Genomic DNA, 18,238 nt, shown 5'->3' on the forward strand with positions numbered 1-18,238 from the left:
CGTTTCGAAGACAAAACGATAATTAGGGATGACTATATAACAATGGAGAAAGATAAGTACCCGTTGCAGTTTCCTGAGTTTTAAAATTACTTACAGATTAGGTTGCAAAAGGATCGTTTGTTGTTTTTTTAAATAACATGTTGTAACTGTTAAAAAAATCTGCAAACTATATTTTTTAATATAAAGTCTTCACTAATTGATACAATCAACAAACTAAACAAAAATATGAAAGCATAGCAACGTCTTGTAAGATTTAATAAAAATATTACAATACATAATAAGTTAACAACTCGTCAATACTCTTCATTTCAAGGATGTTTTATATCAAAATCAGCGTTATAGGTTTGTGAGCAACTCGCTGAACCACCAATATTAAATGCCATTTCTGCAGTAGAAATAATGTGACGTGCTCCGCTACCAAACGCCCTTCCAGTACAATTATTTCTCGTGTGTCCAATTTGACCACATGTAGAACACTCTTTTATAATTGGACCCTCGCCTTGGGATGGAATGCGGTCTGTGTTTCTTGGCCTGCCTGGCTGACGTTTATCCATTATTGGTGGCTTAACAATCATCAAATCATCGGGGATCTCCCATTCGGATGGCTTTGGCAGAGGGTTTATTGATTCCTCATATGTTTTCCTCAGTGTTTCGATAAAGTAAGCATTTAATGCATACCTCGAGCAGTCTTCGTAATTGTTCACTGTTAAACATCTTATGACATGACCACAAGGTATCCCATCAAGTTGCCAATGCCTACATGTACATGTCATATGTTTGAAATCAACAATCACATTTTGTGCCCCCTTTTTTACCTCGCATTTCGTATTAGAGATCATGCGAACATCCCATTTGCTAAAACTTTTCTTGTTTTCTTTTACAATTTCATCCGCCCAAGGGGTAAGAATTGTTGTTGCTTCCGCTAAAAAAAGAGCCAAAATGAAGAAGTTAAGATCAATAACATCAAAATTAATAAAACATTAATATTAAAAATTTACTTAATACCTGCAAAGTTACGTCTTTGAAACCACCATTGTTGCATTGTAGCACGAAAAAAATCGATCAACATAAGTATTGGCACCTTACGCGCGTGTCTAGATAATGCATTTATAGACTCCGCACTGTTGGACGACATAAGATTGTATCGATTCCCTTTAAAATGTGCTCTGGACCAAGTTTCTGGATTTATACTTTTCAAATACTCTCATACTGGTTCTTTTGTCTTTTTCATAACATCCATGGCGGCATCAAAAGCATCAACTGTGTACGCCCTACACGCCTCCCAAAAAATTCCTTTAACCGTCTTACTCTTGCCGAATCTAGAGACTATGTTGAAATACAAATGGACACCACATATTCCATGATGAGCGTGAGGAAAAATGTTGGCAACGGATGTTGCTATAGATGGAGACCTATCAGATATAATTGTAAGCTCCTGCATATTTCCTATGCAATCACGTAGTTTTTGAAAAAACCATGTCCAAGAATCGGTACACTCATTTTTGCATATACCATATGCAACCGGTAATATTTGGTTTTGTCCATCCTTAGTAACTGCAAGTAACATGGTACCTTTGAACTCGCCCTTTAGGTGAGCTCCATCTACTACTAGGGTCGGTTTACAAAAATTGACAAAAGCGCGTACCTACCATACATTGTATATCTATTCAAATACACCAAAATATAAATTAAAAATTAATATAATATGATAATACTAACCGAGCAACCGAGTGCGACGTACAGAAACTCAAAGCGGTCATCAACATCTGTTTTAATATGTGTGACAGTACCCGGATTATGTTTGGCCAAGTTGTGACAATACGCCGGAAGTTTGGTAAAAGAATCCTCTTTCGAACCCCTTAACGACAACAATGCATATTGCTTCGCACGCCATGCCTGATGGTATGAGATATTGATATTCAATTGAGCATTCATATCGTTAACAATTTCTTTTCCCCGATACACTCTACTATAGTCTTCAGCCAAAACATCAGCAACATATTCACCCAAAACATATTTGTTTGCTTGTCGATGATTAGGTTGCAACAATGTTGAAGAACATGTGTGTACATCAACAAATTTATTCACTTGGAAAAGACCATCAGAATTTTTAATTGCTTTTGCTCTTAGTAACCAAGAACAATTTTTCGAAACACACACAGCTTCATACCTTGATTTGGTGGATCTACTTGTCCTCGTCTGGAAACCTTCTCGAAGACATTTTTTACCAATACACCGCTTTAAAAGTTCTTTGTTCTTAAATATACTCTCACATTGAATCTTTTGAAGATTCATGTCTACCATCTGTGTTGGGATATCTTCATTAATATCAACTAGCCATGCTGGTACAGGGGGCATACCATGAAAAAGGTTATCGGGAAACTTAGCTTTAACTTCATCACCCATCTCATCTCTATTGGAATTGCTTTGTAGCTCGCTTATATCTAAACATACATCACCAACATCAACATAATGCCCGTAAACATGATTTTTTTCATTTTTTTTACTTGAATTTTTTTTCTTTTTTGTTTTATCTACCACACGCCTATTCATAAGTTTAACTTCTTGTTCGGCAACATCATCACAACGACCACCCACATGATTAAGATATGCATCAACATCATCTCCAACAGACTTGTAATTCTCAGGTTCCACCTAGTGAATAGGTGAATAACTAACATTAACATTTTCAGCAACACTGTGAAACTAAGGTACACTAGGAGTATTGTAAGTACCTATCGGATCGTTGCTCCCTTTATAACTGCATAAATTACCAACAACTTGGTTTCCAATTTCACCAGCCCCATTAACCTCCTCAACTTCATCAACCACCACAAACACTTTCACAGCCCTTCCTCCACTACATTTTATTACGTTTATCAACATTCTAATATCCATGTCTTCAACTATAGCTATATAATAATTTAATTCAGGATGGTGGAAACGAAGACTAATTCTATATTTGTCTAACAAACCAATTTTGCTTCTTACCAAAGATACAAAATCACTATAACTAATATACTCAGAAAATATCAAAGCAAGTTCAGAAATACCTCCCTGTGGACATATGTATTCCAGATTAGTTCCATTAACTTGCCATCTCTCACCGGTTACAAGACAAACCATATATTCAATCATTTTTTGAGAAAATTGTAGAGAGAGTTCCTAAACAAATAACAACCAAAATGATATTTTTTCTACAAAACTATTTATATAGCAACCTGATTTCGTAGTCAAAACAAACCATTTCATAGTCAACCTAAAAAAAAAAAAAATTCAAAAAAAAACACGATTTCGTAGATACAATCAGAGGATTTAGCAGATGGACCTATTCCATCTGCGAAATAACCCCTATATGTACAGCAAAAAATTTAAAAAAAAAAAAAAAAAAAAGGCCACCTGCGAAAGTACAAGTGCCTAAAGCACAACTGTGCTTTAGGCACTTGTACTTTCACAGATGAGAAGCCCATTTCGCAGATGGGACCTTCTCATTTGCGAAATGGGTGGTTATTTTTGTAATTTCGATTTTTTTTGGCTATTTTTGTAATATCATTAGTGTAAATGGCTATTTTTGTAAATTTCTCTATATGTAATGATTTTGTTTATAGGTACATATGATGACCGGATTTTCAGCGGTCATCGATAATAGAGATAGCTTGTAAAATATTGAATTAAAACATGATAGAAATATATAAAGGTAATATCGGATCGGGTTGTCTTATTTAAAGCATTGAAATTTATGGGATTACCTTGATTATGTGATTATTACACCTAATAGGTGTTTAAATTTAGAATTGCTATAAGTATAATTAAAAACTAGAGAGGAAACCCCGCGTTGCGGGGTTAGAAACAATACGACATAAAATTCCTAAAATACAAATTGATCAAAATTGAAAGTACAACCTTTTCACCTGCAATTTATCCTAATCAAAAATACATATATCCGAAAAAATGTTTTATGAAGTTTATTAAGAATTATTATTCCCAAGCTTATACATCAATCTTATGCATGTTCACATGGTAGCAGTGTACTTTGAAAAAGCAACCAAAATAAAGAGAACTCCCAAAAGCACAATCTTGTAATAGCAATCAGAAAATATGATGCTATAATCAAGAAAATATTACATGTCATTCGTTTTAGGAATCCTATTTGTAGTATATCAAATGAAAACAACAAAAAATATGGGGCATGCAGTAAGTTTAATAACCATGTACCTTATGAACAAAATAATCGTTATTGAGAACGTAAGGTGCAAGGTGAATGTTTCATTTCAATGGAGATTAACATAACTACGTCGTACCTCCGGTAACGGAAACTGTGTAGAATAAATTAGGATCCCTCTGCAAGTAAACATGAACAGATTCTCAGTTGGCCTACAAATACAATCACCCATGTCCGTATTATATACGCTGTTTGCATCCCTACAATACCCAAAAATTAAATTCCCAAAACATGCACTCGTTTTCCAACACACAACATCCATGTATGTAAGTACGTATAATAATCATTAAAAAAATAAATAAATACCTTCGATATGAAAGGGCTCCTTATCCTGGGGTATGGCTTGATAAGGTTGAGTAACACTTGATTCTAATGTCAATGTAATTCCTGATAAAAGGATCATCCATGATTGTTGTTTTGTTGCTCTCTCACATAAATCATACAAAATTTCTTTTACTTATGTGTATAACCCATGGTGCATGATGTTCAATCTTTTACTTTTTACCTTGAGAATTTTCTCAAATTCCAATATTTCATTACCTTGATATGCTGCAATTAAGTTTATCATAGCCAAGATTTCTCGATTGTTTTTATAGCTGCAGTGTTAAGCTAGCAATCATAAAGGGTAAAACAGTAATTTAAAAAAAAGAAAAGAGAATCCAAGTTTGTGACATACGGTTTCCCCTTTGAGAGGAGGATCTCATAAACCAGGAACTCTAGTTTTGTTGCAAGTAAAACCATTCCACCCAATTACCTTGTGCTACTACTGCATTAAATTTCCTATATAGGTTGAGTAAACCGTTTCAACTTTTTTTTTTGTTATAACAAAAACCAATCCATTATCTTTAATTTTACTTTTTATCACATAATAAAAAAAAAAAATTGTATTTGATTTAACAATTAAAATGATGAAGATGTATTAGATAAGGGGAATTGATGTTTAGTTCAAAAGTGTAGGCAGGGATCAGAAAATTAACTTGCTTCCAGCAAGCAAAAACTCAAGGGAATGTAAAAAAAAAAAAAATGAAAGTGCAATACTATATTTGGTTAAATTTTTTCAAAAAATATGAAAATGGAATAATGTGTCTAAAGAAGTTTTTAGAAAAATGAAAATGCATGCTATATTCAGGTAGTTAAAAAAAAAACGAAAATACAAGGGTATATTTGGTAAGATTTTCAAAAAAAAATGAAAATATGTTGTTATATCCAGGCATTTTAAAAAAATGGAAATGAAATGCTATCCTTGTAGCTTTTTAAAAAAATGAAAATGCAATAATGTATTTAGGTAGATTTTAAAAAAAAGAAGGTAGAATGCAATATTCCGGTAAGAAAATGAAATGATTTATCTGGGCTATTATAAAAAAGTGAGTATGTAATGCTCTATCATGGAAATTTTAAAAAAAATGAAAATTTAACATGCAACAATCCCCTTTTCACTGGATCTCATCTCATATAAAACTATAAATGTCATGTCATATAAAATGACACATCATAATGAAAAAAAAAAAGGCTTATGTTTTGCATTAACTGTGTGCTTTGGATTTTTTATTGCTTGACCTGAGGATGCATTCTTATATTAATATGCATTCCTTGTTATTATTTTAACTAATTCACTATTCATATATGTAATTGTTACAAAAGTATATTTTAACAATAAGACAACATGATGGTCAAGAACAGATTAGATTTAGTTTGTTTTTATTTAATCAATCACAAACTTAAATAAAAAAGTAAATACATCTAATTTGTTAGTTTGTTCGTTTTTAACATTTTATTATTCCCCCACCCATTTTTATAACTATCAAAAAACTTGGTTCTAATTTATCTAATACTTTTAATATTCAAAAGGCAAAAACTTTCACATATAAGCACTAATTTTACCTGCACAGTTCAAACCTAAACCTTGATGCTAACTTTTTTACTTTAACAAATATATTCATATTAACGAAATGTGTTTATTCACCCATTTGAATTTTACCAATGCACTCATATCCTCAAATTAAGCCAACAATACCATTGAATTGCTTGTGTGAAACAATCAATTTAGTTTTAAGAAATTGATCGCAAAAGATGTACGGTTGGTTGAGGACTTACAACAAACACTTGGTGAGCATGATGAATTTAATGTCCTAATAAAAGACTTTTAATTCTTTTTGGAGTAATTCCATTGGAAGTAAAATTTACCTCTTAATCAACCCAGAGAAGGAAAACCATGGGAACTGCAAAAAGAATAGAGAGCCAAATCAGAAAAAAAAATAAAATAAAATAAAATAAAATAAAATAAAATCATGATTCAATGGGTAAAACCCTCATTTACGTGAGTTTGCAGTCATCATAAAAGATTGTGTATAAGAAGCTATGTTCTGAATTATGCAGAAGAAAAGTAACCATGATCATTAAAATAATCAAAGTTGGTTATAAGATAAAATTACCCTTCTGTTTACCTGAAGTCGCAAATTTGGATAATTATAGAAGAAGCAAACAACTCAACTTTGGAAAGAATTTCAACATTTTACAAGCTGCATGAAAGAAATTTGACTCGATTTCATACAACCAATTACTTAGGGTTTATAAAATTAAAGCATATAATGAAGGTATACAACAAATGAAATTACTTACGGGAAAACCAATTTGATTAGAAAGAAATCGTTTGCGTCTACTGTGGCGTATATCGAATCGACGCATCCTTTATGGTGGAGGCAGAGTCATCGACCGAGGCTATAGCAGACGTCGTGTGATCGGAGATGGATGTGACTTGAGGCGACGGCGGGAAGAATATGTGAACTCGTCAGGCGATGCAGACGATGAAGACAGAACGGAAGCATGTCTACGTTTAGGCATAGGGAAAACGAAAGCGCGTCGGCCATGGCGGTATGATAGAAGCAAAGTGAGTGATCGATCGACTGAAGTCTCCGGTGTAATCATAGAGGAATCGAGAACTCATAACTCCTGTGAGCTCGATTTGTGTGTCAATTTAAAGAGAAGATGGCGTATAGGCGAAACACGATGAAAATACAATCGAAAGTGGAAGAAAAGGATCGGTGGAGGGAGTGGTGATGGGTGGAGAAGAAACAGAAGAGAGAAGGTGGAGGAGTAGGTGTTTGGAGATGAAAACGGTGGGTGTGTGGTATACGGGTGGCTGCGACCATATACACAAATCTGAATCTGATTGGATCAGAAAACGGTGAAACAAACAAGTGGTCATCAAATTGAAACAAATTGACCTATTGCAAAGTCAAAAAAGAAAACAAAGAGAAATTGACAGACTCACATAAACTCACGGGATCATTTTTATCCATCCTTAGCAACTTTACTTAACTAAGGATGGATAATTTTAATATATAATAATATAATTTAAAGGTGCTGAAAATTTTGTCTGATTTAAAGCGATTCTTCCATTTATAACTAATATGTATTTTTCCATTTATCAATGATTGTTATTTTAAATGAGCATATAGTAAAATGACACGTGACAAACATTAAATATGGAGATGTAATAGAATGATATGTATACAAATAAAATTATTCTTTTATTTTGTAGGATAGATTAACTTTTCAAAAAGTTAATAAGTTAAAAAGGTGTTTGAGAGACACTAGCTTTATAGATAAAAAAAAAATGACTTTTCCAAAAGTCCTTGAATTTTTGGCTTTTCTAAAAAGTCAATAAACACTTTGAAGGAATCAAAAACAAACCTTTACACTCCATGTAACACCCCAAAGAACGAGCCAAAAATTTCATTTTTGAAAACATATTTTTAACAAAACATTCGAATTAAAATATTTACTGATCAAAGTATTTCAATAAGATATTGCATGTCTGGAAAACATTTCAATAAACATAAAAATGTCAGAGTACAATTCCACAGGAAGTTCTCATGATGCGGAATACGAAGCATGTGTGTGACGGGCCGCTACCGCGCCAGCTCCTTTCCCTTCGAAGAAGAGGTACCTGAAACCAAAACTGAAAACTGTAAGCACGAAGCTTAGTGAGTTCCCCCAACCTACCACATACCATACAATCACATAACATGCATATATCGTCAGGCATATCTAGGTGCCCGACCTACCCCTTCGGTTCTCTCGATCGGATACTGTCTAGCATAACTGGGAGCTTGCCTCCCCTTCGATCCTTTCGACCGGATACTGACTAGCATATCTAGGTGCTGGTCTCCCCCTTCGGTCCTCTCGACCGGATACTGGGGACTATTTCACCCCCTACTACTACTACTACTACCACATAACACATATATCTCGCAATCTATCTAGCATGGTTGGGCATGACCGCCCCTTCGGCCCTATCGACCAGTAATCTGGGGACTATCTCCCCTTACTGTCACTAGCACATAGCAACATATCATACTAGCACATAAACATATCACGTGTAGTAGCAACCTTAGATGAATATCACAGAGACAATCATCCATCATACAACTCCTACTGGTGGGTCGGCAATGTGGTCGTAGACCCACCGCTACTGGAAGGTAACTCACCTCAACGTAGCTGCTGATCTGATTGAGAACTGACTGTCTACTGCTGCTGTTTCGGACGTCCTCCGGCTATAAATCCCACAAAACGATCAGTTAAACACTGCTAGATGTTCTTAGGGTAAAATGACCCTTTTACCCTTGACCAGGTCGAAATCCAAGTCAAAGTCAACTTCCAGTTGACTGGACTCGCCGAGTCCGCGAGCAACTCGCCGAGTTCCTCGAGCGGATCCCCTACTCGCTTCCCATCCACACCAGAACACCCCATACGAGGGTTTGGGGGTTGTGGGGACTTCGCTAAACGGTTAATTCCGCGTGCGGTTACGAAGGGTTGACCCTTCAACGCTTAAACCCCTCTTGCTCTGCGAAAGTTCATATGACTTGCCGAGCTTGAAGAACAACTCGGCGAGCTCCAGGCAATCTTCATAGGATTCACCGAGTTGTTTATCCAACTCGCCGAGTCTAAGACCATCTTCATAGAACTCGCCGAGTTCCACTTTGGGACTCGCCGAGTCCATCGACCTATTTCCCGAGTAGGCCAGATTTGAGACATGCAATGCTTCAAAACCATAGATCTATGGTCCTAAGGCATGTTTACCATGTAAAGTTGCAAACTTTACGTGCATGCACGACCCTATGAGCTCAAACATGCAATTCCAAGCTCTTTAAGAGGTCCTACACTCAATAGGGACCTCAATCACCTCAACCACAGAGACTTTATGCTACTAGGATGTCCTAAAGGTCCAAATCCGAAGTCCTTGCAGAACATTAACCATAAACACAAAGAGATTTAGGTTCTTAGGGCTTAAAACCTCTTTTTAGGGATAAGAAGGGGGGTTCAATGAGCTAAAGATCAAGGTAGGAACTTTTCTACCTGAATAGAAGCCTCTCACAGAGTAGATTCCGGATCTTCTTCTCTTCTTGCAATCCTCAAGCTTCTCCTTCTTCTCCCAAGCTCCAAACCACCTTCACAATGCTAAAAAAATCACCCACAAGGACACAAAGGGCTAGGGTTTCGTTCTACAGATCTCTGGGGGTGCTAGGGGAAATGGAGGCTGGGTTAGATCGTTTAAATAGGATGCAAACACACGGGTTAGGGTTTCAGTCCAGACAGGGTCTACTCGCCGAGTCCCACGAGCCTACTCGCCGAGTAGATAGGGTTGATCCCGTGTCTAGTCCTGCTCCTACTCGGCGAGTTAGTCCTTCAACTCGCCGAGTCCAAGATTAAAATGCACTACATAAGGAGAGTTAATAATCAAGAATACATACCAGGAACAAGGTGCTACAAATCTCCCCCACTTATTTTAGACTTCATCCTCGAAGTCTGCTGCTCGATCCTGAAACAGCTCGGGGTAATGCTCCATCATTTCTACCACCGGCTCCCAAGTCCACTTCGGGTAAGATAAATCCATATCGAATGGTGATATTAATGTGACATGCTTGAATTCCACTTATGATGTTTTATGTTGTGCATTGAGATGAAAGGTTTTGTCGGGTGTTACTTATTTTTTTTGGTTTCTAGATGTAAGTAAATTACAAATAGTTAATATATACAAAAAGAATTTTATAGTGTTTGGCTTTACTTGCTTTTTTATCCATATAGTTAGAATGCTTATGGGAGGTTTGATCACAAGCGCATGTCCAGAAGGGGTGGTATAGGGACAATGGACAACTTTACCCTCGGTAACCAGACAGGAGAGATGGAATTGAAGTACAAGATGGTAGGATCCTAATGCTCACAACTCACTCTATGTAATCTTCTTTATGTTAATTCATATCCTTATTCTTTCATTTATGTTGATTTAAGTCCTTATACTCTTAAGCTTACATGGACAATCATATGGATTGATGGCTCAGTAATAGAAAAAGAATTTTGGTATTGAACAGAGAAGACATGATATCCAACTACTGAATGGAATGCATGGGCAAATTATTATGGCAAATAATATATAAAGGTTTAACAGGTTCGGATGGTATACAACCGTATTCTCATCGTTCATTTTATCTTATTTCTTTGAAAAAATAAGAGAAATAAGGATTATTTGCTATTTTTACGAAAAATATAGGGAACCATGAAGTTAGAAAGATTAGCAAAGTCAGTAGCTGCAAGGTAGAAGGTCTAGATGACAATAGTTGTTTGTGCGAGTTTTCAAATTGTAGCAATTTCAGCAAAATACAATCCAATTTCGATAGTTATAATTGCGTAGGTTTTTAAAAGTCTAATTTGCTAATACAAAGTATGAAATTGAAGGACACATGTAATGCACATTTTGTCTGCTCTAATTTCTCAAAACCGATATCATATTCACTTTCTTCATCTAATTTTGGTTAATCTTTTTTCAGGAAAAGTGGTGGTTGCTCCATCTTGCTTCAGGAGAAATTTGATTTATTCCCACTGGTTTGTGTTTGTAGTTTTCATGGATTACTTTTATAATGGATTTGACTATTATTGCAACTATGTTGACCATGAAGCAATTGGTGAAGTAGTTCTTCCAAGTTAAAATTCATGTGTCATACCTTGTACTTACAATTTTTTTACAACCATGTTCTGTTTCAGGGTAAATAACGAAAATTAACGGTTAAAATCTTTAAAATATAATTACTGTTTCTATTTTGTTTTATAACCACTGTGACAGATTTAGGTGGTCGATATATTCCCAAAGAGTTTTTACATGTGAAGTCATTAATCACACCCACATTTTTAATCATCAGACTAGTTATGTTGATAAGAACAAGATTCTCTGTCTCCTTGGCTTATGAGTTCTCTTTCTCGAATGACTCATCTTCTTGCTACAAATACCACATTTTCACTAGGTCTGTAGAAGATATAACCAAAAGATTTATGTGGGTAGCCGATGAAAATACACCTCTTACTTCGAGGTTCGAGCTTCTCGTGAGTCTCGTGTCTCAAGAAATCCTCACAACCCCAAACCTTCATGTGGTCTAGATTTGGAACTTTTTCTGGTCCACATCTCGTGAGGTGTTTTGGCAACCTTCTTTGTAGGGACTAGATTAAGGATATGGGCGGCAGTCTCTAAGGCATACCCCCAAAATGAGATTAGTAGCGAAAATCGAATCATCATGGAACAAACCATGTCCAACAAGGTTCGTTGCGCCTCTCAGCTACACCATTCAACTGTGGTGTTCTGGGAGGTGTCAATTGTGAGACTATCCCATATTCCTTAAGATAGTCAAGGAACTCGGTACTAAGATACTCACCACCTCGATCGGATCAAAGCATCTTAATGTTCTTGCCTAACTGATTCTCCACTTCTTGCTTAAACTCTTTGATTTCATCAAAGGTTTCTGACTTATGTTTGATTAAGTAGACATAACCATATCTACTAAAATCATCAATAAAAGTCACATAGAAACGATTAGCATCTCTAGTGGTGGTTCTGAAGGGTCCACACACATCTGTGTGTATGAGATCCAACAAGCCTTCACCCCTAGCACAAATGCCAGTAAAAGGTGACTTTGTCATTTTTCCAAGTAGACAAGATTCATAACTATCATCCGACTTTAGGTCGAATGATTCCAAGACTCCATCCTTTTGGAGTTGGCCTATGCGTTTCTTGGTTACATGTCCAATACAACAATGCTATAAAGATGCTTTATCTAATCTAGTGGAAGAATCGATACACAATACATTATTTTCTAAGTTATCTACAACAGATACAGTTTCATACACTCCGTCACAAGGTAATGCTTTAAAATAAAGAACACTATTATAGAAAGCATCAATACCACCACTTTTATTACCAAAATAAAAGGTGAACCCTTGTTTATATAATGCATGAAAGGAAGTAACATTTCTTTCCATTTCTGGCGAATAACAACATTTATTCAAGTCTAATGTAAACCCACTATCTAGTAACAAGGAATAAACTCCAATCTTGGTGACAGGTGAAACTTTCCTATTCGCCATGATTAGGTTTATCTTTCCATGCTCCAATTCCTCACTTCTTCTTAGTCCCTGCAGATCAGAACATATGTGAATTCCACAACCTGTATCCAGGACCCAAGACTTAGAATGAGGTGAGTTATTAGACAATATAGTGTATATACCAGCATGGTTGTGTTTTACTTTCCCATCCTTCAAATCTTGCTGGTACTTTGGGCAGTTTCGCTTCCAGTGCGACTTTTCATGGCAATAGAAGCATTCAGCCTCATTAGGGTTAGCAGAAGGAGTGACAAAACCTTTCTTGGTTTTGCTTGAAGAGGATCCTTCAAGGGTCTTACCGTTGGTACCCTTAGAAGGGTTCTTTCTCTTCTTACCTTTGTTATGCCCGATTGCCAAAACATTGGCTGCAGTAGGAGTAGGAGGAGTAGTAACACCCGACTTACCCTTAAGACTACTTTCTGTAGTCTTTAAGAGTCCTTGAAGTTTACTAAGTGTAACTTCTTCCTTATTCATGTGGTATGTCATTCTAAATTGATCATAACATGAAGGTAAGGAGTGCAAAATGATATCTATTGCTAACTCCTCAAGAAAGCCAACATTTAGTTTCTTCAAGCGATCCACAAATCTTTGCATTTTCTGCATGTGGGTCGTGAGGGACTCATTGTCCTTCATTTGGGTGGTTATCATGGAGGAGATTATTTCATACCTCTCTTGACGAGCACTTTGATGGTATCGCTTCATCAAGTCCATTTGCATCTCAAAAGGGTAATATTCCTCATAGGACTTTTGGAGATCAGCTGTCATTGTAGCAGTCATGATGCATGCTACTTTGGTAGCATCCCTTTCATGTGCTTGAAATGCAGCAATCTCCTCTGGGGTAGTAGTTGACTCACCAATCTCCTTCAGCTCCCTATCAAGGACATATTATTTGTCCTCATAGTGAGTGACCATCCTGATGTTTCTGATCCAATCCATAAAATGGGATCCATCAAAGATGACTCTCCTACAAAGGTTCATGAGAGAGAATAAGCCACTAGGGTTTGAGCCAGAAACATTGTTTTTTGAAGACATCTGAAATGAAAGAATAAGTTTAGATTAGATTTTAGGATAGTCCTTAATAAAGCACCCAATTGCTATATTAAGGCTAGGACCCAACACAATATTTTATAACTTAGAAAGGGATCTCGTAATCCAAGCTATAAAATATTGGAAGGTAGGTGAATGACGATTCACCAATTTCCACCATGAAACAAAATAAATCTTATTAGGTTTTAATTGGTTTAGAAATTCCTAGGTTCTTTGAGATTCATTGAACTTTTTAATGGCATGTTTCAATCTCGAGTGTACCCTTCAAGTTTTATGACTGGGATGTCGAGGATCACAAAACAAGGTGTGAAGTAACCATGCAAATTACTTGGTACTCTTAATGTATCCCCCCTCAATTGAAGTGCCGGTTAACCACACACGCTCCAATGATACTATGATAAACATCAAGTTGCCCTTTGCCTACCTTGATAAGTCCAAGTTAGTGTGCCGATTAACCACACACGCTCCACTAATGACTTAATCAAAGTGCAAAGTGTAATTTCATGGATTAGCACCTTATTCACATTTTCCTAAAGTAACTAAGATTAGGAATTAATAAAAGTTTAGTTACTTTAGTATATTCATAATACTTATTATGAGAATTATAGTCATTGTTCTACTTTTTCAGCTAACGACCCTCCACCGATCAAGGAAGCGGTGGGTGAGAATAGACACCCATTAAGTTGTCATTTTATAGGCAACAACCTTATCCCCCCCCCCCCCCCTTTATAGACCGGCTTCGTGAATGAGGCCTACTAATGGTAAAACGACTTTTATCTTATACATATATAATTATTATTCACTTATAATATTATAAAGTATAAGGGTTGAATTTTAATATTTAAAATTCTAAGGGTTGGAACTAAAGTTATAATTATGACTTTATTTGTTCCAAAACTTGAGGGCAAGTTTTGTAAACTTTCAAAACTTTTCATTTCTAATAACTTATGATTTTATTAGAGTATTAAAAATGAAGACTCTTCATTTTCATAACTCTTGTGTTCTTTTAATGGTTTTAATTCAAGTGTGACTCTTGGTTTTCCATAACTTGAGGACAAGTTATGGACTCCATTAAAACACATAATGATCAAGAATTAACTAACATGGAGGTTACAAATAATTCCTATGATCATTTAAATTCATAAGTTCAAGAACATGATTATCAAGAATTTCAAGAATCATAACAAACTTATATAAAACTTGTAATTTTTTATAATAGCCATTGTAAATGGATTAGCATACACATTACACCAACTAAAACAAGTTTTAAAACACCAAAACAGTTTAGGGTAATGTTTCTAGTCCATTTCCAGCAGCACAACTCGAAAATCTGAACACTGCAGCCTCTACGCTTAGAGTGCATGAACAGAATCGACGAGTAGCATGCATTTCTTCATTGACTCGTCGAGTCCCCCCATAGACTCGGCGAGTTTATACGTGTAGTGAACAAAAAAAATCGTTTTTCAACTATTTTGCATCGAGTATCAAACAAACAAGCCTAGGCTCTGATACCACAAATGGGTTTTGAGCATTCTAACACTCCTATGGTGTACATGCAACCCTAGAAACCATGGATCCATGTTTGACTAAGATACATGCAAAATGATTTTCCAAGGTTCATAATCCTATCTAGCATACATGGGGATCTTTTATTCTAATAATTAGTAAGAATTACATACCTCTTTGTAGCTTTGATTCCTTTGAAACCTTGTGAGCCTAGCACCTCAAGTGTGATGCCTCAAATGTCTCACACAACACCAAGTACACTTGGAATAAAATCTAAGAGAATAAGAACACTTGCAAAATCAGTTTTCCCTCCTCTTTCTTTCTAGTGGCCGATTTTGGTGAATAGAATAACCTTTATATAGTGTGTCACAATTAGGGTTACACCATGTAAACCCTAATTGTCATGACCTTTCATTTCCATGACCCATGGGTTATGTAACTCCCATGGAGCATCTTATGGGTTTAACCCAACTTGATAATCCATGGAGCCTTGGCCCACTATATAAGTTATGGATGATTGACACAATCAACCCATATATTTAATTAGTCTTATTTTGATCACATAATTAATTCTAAATTAATTATTGATCAATACTAACTAAATATTATTCTTTTTATTATTAATATATTAGAACTTATAATATATTAATAAACCATAAGTGTCTTATTTCTCTCATTTAGTCTATCCAAGTGCATGATGCCATGCAACCCAAATGGACCATGCTGTTTGGGTCAAGTACATACTAAATATAGTTATGGACTTAGACACTATATCCAACATTCCTATCGTAACCTAAGGAAGAGCGTGGTACTTCATGCCTAGGTACTTCTGATCCTTGATGCAAGGTACAATTCGTAGGTTTGTGTCGGATTTGTCATCATAGATAACAAGGGTTTTGTTATTTGGTAAGTTAAGTTGAACGGCCTTTTCATAACATACATTATTGGTATAGTGAGGATTTAACCAAAACAGGTAAATGGTTGCGTTGAAGTTTCCTATTGTCACTGGTATTAGGTCGATTTAAAAGGAATGTTTGCTTAGAGTTAGTGTGCATCCTAGGTAGGTGTTATGGGTGGTTTCGGTTCTTCCCCGAGCCATCTCTACCAAAAATATTTTCGTGAATGCTTGGGATTTTTGTTTGAGTATGTATTTATACTTTGTGACTCACGAGTCTCCTCTCCACACCCCTATTGTAAAGTGTGCATGCATGTGATTTATTTGAGGAGAAACGTACCAGTAACCACAGTGGGGTCCCTCGTCGCGTCCTCAGGTCCCGTTGTTGAAACTCTTCCCCTGTCTCCAACGTTGTTGTTATTGGATTTTGGGCACTCCTCTAGAAATGTCCCATTTCTCAGCATCTATAACAAGCATGGCCCAGTCTAACATTAGTGGATTGGGTGGTCTGTTGAGTTGGCATCCTACAAAAGCGAACGTTATGCAATTTTTTTGTTGCAATTCCTGCAACGCATCTCTCGGCAGGATCCGTTGTGATGGAGGTTGCACTTGTGGCATTCAGGTAGGTTTCCAGCATATGGTTTCGTCGGCACTGAGGCAATAGGGGTAGTGGTGGTATGGGCTAACACAATTTGTTGTCTTTTGGCAGGTTCCTGAGTCGAGCGACCCTTTTTTTTGTTCCAGAACTTTTGTTTCTTGGGTAGTACTCCTTTATTATCGTGGGAGTTCTTAGGTTTGTAATTTGGGGTGTCCTTGCAGGAACACACCCGTTAGTGTCCTTGGTTGCCACCATGATTGGAACTGTTGGCACCGTTCTTGATTTCGTTTGCATTGCTAGTGCTAAGTTGTACCATGACAGCTGGCACAACGGCTGTTACAGCAGCTTGAAATGTATCATGGTCCGTTTGTAGAACTGGTGTTGCGCCGGTATGCTAGCTACTTCCGCGTTGCAGCATGATTATGTTGTATGGTATGAAACGAGTTTGTAAGTAACTATGGTCGCTGCTAGTTGTATCCTATCTACATTTATATTTATATTCATACGAACTACATGTTTTGATGTATGATTCCCAAATGTTTCGACCAACATCATAATGTACTTACGGTAGTAAGTAGTAGTAGGTATTATACAAACGTTAAGTTATCAAAACATAACCTAGATGTTAAAACATTAAGTTGATTCGGGGTACACTAGCTTTGGAGGGCGTATCTCGCTTGATTTACTACCACTGCTGTGATATAAAACGCAATAAGTCCAAAACATAGTGGAATTAGCGTAGTCACTAACTCGCTAGGCTATACTAGTCTATCATATGCCACGGTAACGCACAAGGTACCCCGCCACCTCAAACATGTTGTGAGTGGCGTCCTTTGCTATGACTGCCCTATCTTCAGTTGCGATTACTCTCTCCTTGAGAGTCGTGTGTCTCTCCCGGTACTCCCTTGTTATGCTTGTGCGGTGGTGAGGTCCTCATGGAGGGGATCAATGAGATGGAATGTCTGGGGTAGTCCCTCTCTAGTAGTCGAGTGTGTGCGTTAGTGGCCTCGGCAGCGGTCCCTAGCTCCATGATCCGATTCACCGACGCCCTGGTCTGATCTCTGAGATGCAAGATTTGCTGACCCATGACAGGGAGGGTCCTGTCTGTCAGTCCCCCATGGCTAAGGTTATAGAAACGTCGTTGCACGTCGTAGGGTGAACGCTGGTGTTGCTGCCTACTCCATCTCTCCAGCTCCTCTGCCCAGCGGGCCGTGGGTCCCTGATAGCCCAGACGATGTGCGAGAACACGAGCGACGTTGGGTGGATTAATGACTTCGGACTCTACATCCGAGTCCTCCTCTTCTTCTTCCTTGTCTACTTTTTCCTCCTCCTATGGATCCTCTTCGGGCTCTTCTTCCACTATCTGCTCAGGATCCTCTTCGATCCATCTGTCATTTCCCTGGTTAGGGAAATAGGGGTCTCTGGGCATGTTAAATCCTACCATGATATATGTGCGAGAATAGAGATATGAGAAATACATGAAGGGTTTAAGTGTGTGATCTTCCACTATCTGCTCAAGATCCTCTTCGATCCATCCGCCATT

At 36.9% G+C, this 18,238-nt stretch overlaps 1 protein-coding gene across 3 annotated transcripts; it reads right to left on the minus strand.

Moving 5' to 3' along the window:
• Positions 1 to 214: 214 nt before the first annotated feature.
• LOC145041911 (uncharacterized) lies at positions 215 to 7,420 on the minus strand. 3 transcript variants are annotated; one of them, XM_078990158.1, is made up of 8 exons: positions 6,842 to 7,420; positions 6,407 to 6,441; positions 4,763 to 4,818; positions 4,529 to 4,609; positions 2,736 to 4,422; positions 1,720 to 2,655; positions 1,006 to 1,645; positions 215 to 922 (listed from the first exon to the last, which is right to left on the minus strand). In XM_078990158.1, the coding sequence occupies exons 1-5, from the start codon at positions 6,905 to 6,907 to the stop codon at positions 4,331 to 4,333; spliced, it is 330 nt and encodes a 109-aa protein (XP_078846284.1). In that variant the 5' UTR covers positions 6,908 to 7,420; the 3' UTR covers positions 215 to 922; positions 1,006 to 1,645; positions 1,720 to 2,655; positions 2,736 to 4,330. The 3 variants fall into 3 exon arrangements, with proteins under 3 accessions (XP_078846284.1, XP_078846285.1, XP_078846283.1); XM_078990159.1 differs by having other exon boundaries at positions 2,736 to 4,341; positions 6,842 to 7,418; XM_078990157.1 differs by lacking the exons at positions 4,529 to 4,609; positions 4,763 to 4,818; positions 6,407 to 6,441; positions 6,842 to 7,420 and having other exon boundaries at positions 2,736 to 3,408.
• Positions 7,421 to 18,238: the final 10,818 nt, after the last annotated feature.

This window comes from Lactuca saligna, chromosome 4, assembly GCF_052625555.1.
Source record: "Lactuca saligna cultivar CGN05327 chromosome 4, ASM5262555v1, whole genome shotgun sequence".
NCBI classification, from domain to species: domain Eukaryota; kingdom Viridiplantae; phylum Streptophyta; class Magnoliopsida; order Asterales; family Asteraceae; genus Lactuca; species Lactuca saligna.

Excerpts from the sequence above, each read along its gene's own strand:
- LOC145041911 (XM_078990157.1), bottom strand. The coding sequence starts at position 2,553 with ATGAATAGGCGTGTGGTAGATAAAACAAAAAAGAAAAAAAATTCAAGT. Across the intron at positions 1,646-1,719 it reads ACGTCGCACTCGGTTGCTCG|GTACGCGCTTTTGTCAATTT; the intron begins GTTAGTATTATC and ends AATGTATGGTAG.